The sequence below is a fragment of the Triticum aestivum genome, chromosome 2A (assembly GCF_018294505.1).
Source record: "Triticum aestivum cultivar Chinese Spring chromosome 2A, IWGSC CS RefSeq v2.1, whole genome shotgun sequence".
Lineage (NCBI taxonomy): Eukaryota > Viridiplantae > Streptophyta > Magnoliopsida > Poales > Poaceae > Triticum > Triticum aestivum.
Window position 1 is genome coordinate 512,871,042 of NC_057797.1, and position 7,561 is coordinate 512,878,602.

General features: G+C 44.1%; 1 protein-coding gene across 1 annotated transcript; it reads left to right on the plus strand.

Annotated features, from left to right (window-relative positions):
- Nucleotides 1-1,147: 1,147 nt before the first annotated feature.
- LOC123189160 (OVARIAN TUMOR DOMAIN-containing deubiquitinating enzyme 6) lies at nucleotides 1,148-7,055 on the plus strand. Its single transcript, XM_044601507.1, has 9 exons — nucleotides 1,148-1,365; nucleotides 1,449-2,447; nucleotides 3,131-3,292; nucleotides 4,589-4,666; nucleotides 5,765-5,843; nucleotides 5,932-6,077; nucleotides 6,203-6,271; nucleotides 6,382-6,544; nucleotides 6,636-7,055. The coding sequence occupies exons 2-9, from the start codon at nucleotides 1,764-1,766 to the stop codon at nucleotides 6,878-6,880; spliced, it is 1,626 nt and encodes a 541-aa protein (XP_044457442.1). The 5' UTR covers nucleotides 1,148-1,365; nucleotides 1,449-1,763; the 3' UTR covers nucleotides 6,881-7,055.
- Nucleotides 7,056-7,561: the final 506 nt, after the last annotated feature.

The window sequence follows — 7,561 nt, forward strand, 5'->3', positions numbered from 1 at the left end:
TTCACCCACCTCCTCTCCCTCGGCTTCTTTCCCTTTGTGAGTTCTAGCGCAAGCACGGTATATGCCCCAACCAGGGCCTTGGTGTTGGTGCCGCCTTTTGTTTTTGCCTCCACATGTGACGGCAATTAACATCGGTAGTGCCTGGTATAGTTGCTAGTGGTGTGGAGCGTACATGATGTGCAACCGCATGCCACCATAGGGCAGGAAGGTAGGGGCACAACCATCGAAAGGAGATTGAGTTAAAGGGCACATGTTGCAATGGCAGTACTAGCTAGGCAACGTGTGCGCGTATAACAAGGACATGAGAGGAAAGTCGGGGTGAAACCATACATCCATCGAAACTCGTAGATGGACGACATCACAAGTTGGTCTGTGGGTAGACTCAACGGCACCATCGAGGGGCTACGGTAGATTAGTTGGTTTATTTATTGTACACATTTGGCGATTTTCTTTCTTTAATTAGCTTATTGTGTTTTTGCGAATATTTCAAATTAGCTTGATAAATGGGATAAATGGATAGCTTGGAGCGGCTTGGCGAGAATGGAGAGGAGGTGGGGGTTATATATATAAAGAATAGCGTGACATATGGATATAACGGGAAGGTAAAACTTTTTTTTCTAACAAGCCTTGGTTTTCTTTATTCCTTATCAAAGATTACATCCTTTATAAGCGACTGCATGAGAAAACTAAGGGTTTAATTGACCCACGCACAAATATTTAAGTATACTAAAAAAATATCTATCTCATACGCTGCAACATCTACTTTGCTGGGGCATAATAACTTACAAACGTCGTCAAGGAAACTTGCATGCAACATGCAGTCATGAAAAATTGCTGAACTTGCAGTGGCAGAAAACCCCCTGAGTTATGAGTCGAGATCACCTGCTTACTATCAGACTAAAGAATAGCTTTGAGAAGAAATTCCACAAAAAGAAATGAGAAGAAGAAAAAGAAAGAAATCGTGGTCGAATTGGGCCTCGGTCCTATCTATCTACGCAAATACAAAGCCACAAACTGGGCAACTGGATTCGTGGCAACACAAAACCAAGGGCGTAGCGACTACCGTCTATTCTTCACGGACGCTGCTATGCGGTCCCACATGTCATCCTCGGATGGCCATCTCCCTTCTCCACTTATAAAATGTTGGCACGCTCTCGCCCCTCGTCTCCCTCCCTCCTCTCCATCGTCTTCTTCCCAGCCTCACCTACTGCTACTCTTTCTCTCTCCACCCAAAACTGAATCCCCAAAGCGCCAGCGACAGAATCACGCGACGACGCGAATCTTCGTCCCGTAAACCCTAGCGCGGTCTACCCTCCTCAGCCCGGAGCCGTCTCCGTCGCCTCGCCCACCGGATTCCCCGACGAGGTAACCCGCTCGACCCCCCAACGGAACCCTAGGAAATTTGGTTGTTGTTCCATCGAGATTGATCGAATTGGCGGGCTATTCAGGGTTTTGGGAGGGTGGTGCGCCGCCCCTGCCGTCCGGGGATAGCCTGCGCGTCTCGATCTCGGGGGAGCTAGGGTTTTGTGATCCGAGGCCTCGAGGTCAGCGGCGTCGCCCTGGTTCTGATGAGAATTGGCAGTCTAATGCTCAGATTGGCCGCCGGCGACGACGAGAGGAGCAGCTTCGTTGGCAGCGGCGGCGGAGGCCTCAGGTTCACCGCTCCCAAGGTCCGTACACGGGACAAGGGCGCCCCTATATCCCTCTAAGTCCAGAGGGTTGCTGGTGTTGAGACGTGGAGCCTTCGCTGAAGAAACTGGGGAATGACGAGGATCTTCGTGCAGCGTGGGCCCGGTGGCTCCTCGTCCAACTCGGCTCGTTCGGGCTCACAGGCACTGCAGCAGCAACAGCAGCAGCAGCAGAACCAGCCAGCAGCAGCTGCCCGGGAGGAGGAGCTTACGGTGCAGCCGCAGCCACTGGAGCTCTTGGCTTCAGGTGATACGACTGAGCATCTACTTGAGGGTGGCGAAAGTAGTAGCAATGATCCTTCAAGGCTGGTTGAAACTGTGTCTGAGAGCTCAAGTCATGTGGAAGAGGGATCTGAGAGAGAGAAACCCCCCAAGGATGACTCCAATGTGACCGATCCCCCTTTCTTGATGGAGCTGTCAGGACTCCAGCTTTCGGATCAGTTTGAGCAGGCGAATCCTGTGCAGTCAGGCACTGTGCCATCGCAGATAACCGGCGCAGCATCACACCCACCGCCTCCTCCGGCTCCACCACCAAAACCATCATCATCTGCTAATAATGGGTTGAGGAGAATGGGATCTGGAAGCTCAAATGGTGTGCGGATTGGATCTTCAAGAAGGCCAACTGCTTGGCCACCAGTGGCAGCTTGGACATCTGCTTCGGGTTCTCGCCCTTCTTCCCCTAGGTCACTTGCTGATTGTGAAGGGTACAATAGTGCAGATGAGCAAGGTGCCTGTTACACCTCTAGCTATGATGATTCGGTATGATCTCTTGTCTGGTTCTGTTATGCGTGGACTTTAATTTTGGATCTTAAGCATATAGTTAGTATAGTTAGTTTATGTACTACATCAACATTGATCATATAAAGATAATGGCGTAGATGTATTGGATTCCTTGCAACTGAATGGTGCACTTTTGTGGGGCTGGGTTTAGTTAGGAGTATGAATAATAGATGATTCCTTTAATTGCTTATTATGATCAGTAAGTAGATATGCCTAAATAATCCTGGTCTATGAAATCTCAATGTCTCCTGCTTATATTTGCTAGTGGCTACTTCTCTACGCACATTGAATGGTGCACTTTCATGGAGCTGTTTTTAGTTAGGAGTATGGTTAATTGCTTTAATTGCTTATTATGACTAGTAAGTAGATATGCCTATATAATCCTGGTCTATAATATTTCAATGTCTCTTGCTTATATTTGTTAGTGGCTGTTTTGCTACGTACACTGAATGGTGCACTTGTGCGCAGCTGTTTTTAGTTAAGAGTATAATAATAGATGATTGCTTTGATTGCTTATTCTGATTAGTAAGTAGATATGCCTTTCTAATCCTGGTCCATAAAATGTCATTGTCTCTTGATTATATTTATTAGTGTCTGATTTCTACGTACAGGGTGAGTAAGTATAATTTTGTACTGGTCCTGATGTATTTTATTTCCCTCAGGAAAGGGAGCATATGTTCGAACATGACCTAAGGCGAGTGAAAGGGTTTGAAATAAGAAAGATGGCAGCAGATGGGAATTGCCTGTTCAGAGCAGTTGCTGATCAAGTTTATGGCGATCCAGAAACTTATGATATGGCTAGGCAGATGTGTGTTGACTATATGGTAGGTTGCATATTTTCATCTGAGTAGTAATTTTTCCAGAGTTGAGTTTGTGTTTTCAAGACAATCATTTATTGCCAGTGAGTAGAGTAATAGCACTTACCCCTACACTTTTAATTCATTAACTCAATTCACAAGCTTTGGCTATTCATTATTTTAGCATATTATTTCCTTGTCTCCTTGTTCATGCCACTTTGCTAGGTTTACAATAATCTAGACGTATTTTTTTCTTGAACACGTGCTAAAATGTGTGTTGTTTGTATAAGGAGAACACCAAGAAGGCATGAACTTACAAGGGTAAACCGGCAAAATCTAGAAGAACAAAAAGTTCTAAGCTTACCAAAAACGTAGATGCTACCTAGACGCAAATGATATTTGCTGGATAGTATGTAGTTTAACTTAACCTAGTTCCAGTCTTCTAGTTGATGACTGGTATAGGTTGCTGCCTGGCTGATTGGTGATAGTGAGCCGTCTATTAAGCAAGATAGCTTCAGAGGCAGCACCCAGTAACTCAGGCAGCACCTTGTTAAAAACACTTGCAGCCCTTCCCGTCAAAACTTGTTGCTACTTTACTCTTTTTGGTATTTTTTTTGGAAGAATATCATCAAATACTGAATGTGCCATAATAACGCAAAATTCTGCCAATTTCATTGTGAATCAACTGTGCGATTGAATATCAATGTATGGCATATTGCTGATTGACAATTTTCTTATCTGCCTGCAGGAATGTATCTGATTATATATTATTTTAGATTGTTTGCAGTTTTTTCATCATTTACCCACTCACCTTTATTTAGCAATGTGCCCTGTGGTTTACAGCATAATTTTTTAGTTACACTACTGCCAATGTGGCCACCACTTCCACAGTTAGCTTTCCTAGCAAAATGCTCTACAGTATGGTATTATTTGGTAATTCAGTGTAAGCAGGTGAAAGCATGCGCAAACTACGTGGCTTCTTTGTGCTTGGGACATAGCATAATACATGGAATAAAACTGTTATTACTTCATCTGGTTTAACGTACTTGTCATTTTATTAGCTTCATGCATGTAAAACAAGAGGATTTAATACTTCTTTAACTTTTGAGTTATCGGCATAGTTAACCCCAAGGACTTTGTACCCATTTACGTAGGTCATTAATATGGGCATTTTATAAAAATGTTCACCCAGAAGCCCAAAATTACATCTATTTGCAAACTGATGCAAACTTCCAAATTTCTTACCTATTTTGGACTGGCGTAGTTAATACTCAGTAGCAAGGCAATTGAAGTGCTCATTGTGTTTTTCTTTTTTCACTCCAGGAAAGAGAGCGGGATCATTTTTCTCAGTTCATGACGGAGGGCTTTACACCATATTGTAAAAGGAAAAGAAAAGACAAGGTAGGGTTTTACATGCCTGGTATGCTTGCTTAAAATGGGTAGGCAAATCATTACTCACATATTTGTTTGTCCCTCATTTGTACAAGATGACTTCCAAGATTAGAATGCCTTTTCCAATTGAATTAATTATTTTATCGACTCCTGTTTGATTTTATACGTCATTCATGTTCCCCCGCACAAGCATTTTCCACCTGTCTAGATCTCGTACTCCTGCAGAGACTTATTTAAAATGTGCTATTTATTCTGTATTTGGTAGTATATGTGCTTTCATATGGGGAGGCAATGAGGCATGCACTTCTCCCTACTTCTTGACCTGTTCTACTGCACACATTTTTTTTTGTACAGCAATACTGCATCAATGTATATAGGGTATGTTTGGTTTACAACCAATACGAGACACACCAATTTTTTGGCTTGCCCGTAAGATTTGGCTGTTGCTTGGACGGATGCCAAAATTTTGGTTCGCCAAAGCCCGCCCTCAAGATCCCGTGTAATTTTTGCCAAGGCATGGGCGCACCGATGGCGTGCAAAACTCCTCTCGCCAAAAAGTTGGCAGCCCAGCTCACCTGCTCTACGTATGTGGGGCCTCCTTCTGTACCATAATATTAGAGCAATTAGTGTGACAGATTAACGGGATGAGTACACGCTGACGGAAGCAAGCGCGTCACGTTTCATCTAGCGGCCGTTTGAATAGCGCATGTTTTTAGTTCCGTTCATGCAGCTGCGCAACTAATCCTACTTAACCATGTCTAATAGCAGCTCATACTAGTCTCAGTTTCCATTTCTGTTGGCTCATCATAAAAATTGAATCGGTATCGGACTAAGCAATAATTAATACAAGTTCTCAAAGTATTTGTGAACTTAGTTGGCTCCAAAAAATTGGCAGGTGCAATGGCTATAATCCAAATAACAGTGATTTACCAAATTTTCTGTCCTGCCAAAATTTTGGCTGGGGCTCAAACCAAACACACCCATAGTCAGGAGCTGCCTTCAAATCAAATACAAAAAAGGAGTCATGTGATACAAGGAAAAAGTTAGCACCTTAGCTTCTTTATGATTGCAATGGATTTTATGTTGATTGGTTACCTGATTTTCTAGGTATATGGCAATAACATTGAGATCCAGGCATTTGCTGAGATGTACAATCGTCCAATTCACATATATTCATACAGTACAGGTAAATTTTGGTCTAGCATTTTAACCCTGCTTCTTTGTAACCTCAGCTCTCTCACTCTCAGTCTCATATCGGTTTGCTCTTGTTGCAGAGCCTATTAACATTTTTCAGGGAAGTTATAACACAGATGTTCCTCCGGTTAGGTTAAGTTACCATCACGGTAACCATTATAATTCAGTTGTTGATCCTCGTCGGCTGACAGTTGGGGCAGGCCTTGGATTTAGCTCCCTTAGAGGGGTAAGCCTTCGGAAACTTCCTTGTCGGGCATGATTCTTGGTGGTTATTATTTCCCTATTAACCATTTTGTAATGGATGGTTTTGTGAACTGTTTGTGTTAAATAAACTTCCACTTGTGTGTATAGACCAACAGTGTTGACAGAGACCAAGTGAAGGCTGCAATAAAAGCTCAGCAAGATCAGCAGATTGAGAACGTGAGTTGTCTACTTTCTGTGTTCTTACTTTCCATCAAAGCATGTTTGTAAGTAAACAGGTGAAATCATCAAATGGCGTGGGCTTGATGCTTGTGTTTGTGCAATTTTAGGCACTTTTGGCTGAAGGGCGACTCTACTCTGATCTGGAGTTAACTGAGAAGGAAATAGAGCGGATGGTGATGGAGGCCTCTCGGGCAGAGTATCTGAACCAGCAGCAAGTTAACTTCAGAGAGTCATCAAGGTCAGGGGCAGAGCCATCTTCCTCCGCCGCAAGTAAGCATCCTTCTCTTGTTGTTTGAGGAAATCTATAGTGTTCCATTGATCGGTTGTTTGCCTGAAACTGGGATGCTTTCGTGCTCTGTAGTTAGTGGATCATCTGGTTCGGCAGCGGATAGAGGCAGTGAGAATTGTTTCGTACTCCCAGACACGGTGCTGACTCGCAGCATGCAGTTGCTTCTGGCAATGGGCTTTAGTTACATGCAAGTGATGGAAGCCTACAGTATATTCGGAGAGGACATGGACTCGATGATCTGCTACCTGGTGGAGATGGGAGGCACCGGAGCCTCCGCAGGCGGCAGCAACCGCCGGAAAGGGAAGGCTGCTGAGTGATGTGTGCACCTTTCTAGAGGCGACTGAGGATCGAAGTTATCAGGCGTAACTTTCAGGACTACATACAAAATAACGATAGCCTCTGTGAGTTAAGAAGACATCGATGTTGTGCTGCCATGTTGGGGAATATATAATAAATAATGAATAAAAGGTACTCTCAAGAGACTTTCTATTCGATCTGGTGTTTGAATGGTGTCTGTTGTAGTACGTACTTTTGATCTGTTGAGTCAAGCTGCTCCCTTGTGACCATTGTGGTGCTCACCTGTGATTATGTCTGTCTAGTTTTGTTAAGCTGTGCAACATGTCTCAGTGCACTTGCAAAACGAGCCATGCCCAACACTTGCAGAATGAGGCATGCTTTGAGCTGTTGAGCAGCTTAAAATGAAGAATCGTTTTGGGCAACTAGATTTCACATGGTCATGAGATTATAGGGTAGGAAAACACGTTCAGAATCACAGAAGTTTGTAGGATGGACCGTGTGGTAGAGCAATGACGTGTATTCGAATAAACCAGGGCCGATCCTTTCCAAATTAGTTCTCCCCCTTTCTCTCGACCCTTCTCCTCTCTTCTCCTTGAGAGTCTCCCGTGAGCTCGGGCAAGGCCCGGATCTGCGCCACCGGTGTTGCTGGCCGGAGTGGAGATAGTAGTTTAGGTTTAGCTCCACTTTGGTGGTGTTTGGCC

Excerpts from the sequence above, each read along its gene's own strand:
- LOC123189160 (XM_044601507.1), top strand. The coding sequence starts at position 1,764 with ATGACGAGGATCTTCGTGCAGCGTGGGCCCGGTGGCTCCTCGTCCAAC. Across the intron at positions 3,293-4,588 it reads AGATGTGTGTTGACTATATG|GAAAGAGAGCGGGATCATTT; the intron begins GTAGGTTGCATA and ends TTTTCACTCCAG. Across the intron at positions 6,272-6,381 it reads AAGATCAGCAGATTGAGAAC|GCACTTTTGGCTGAAGGGCG; the intron begins GTGAGTTGTCTA and ends GTGCAATTTTAG.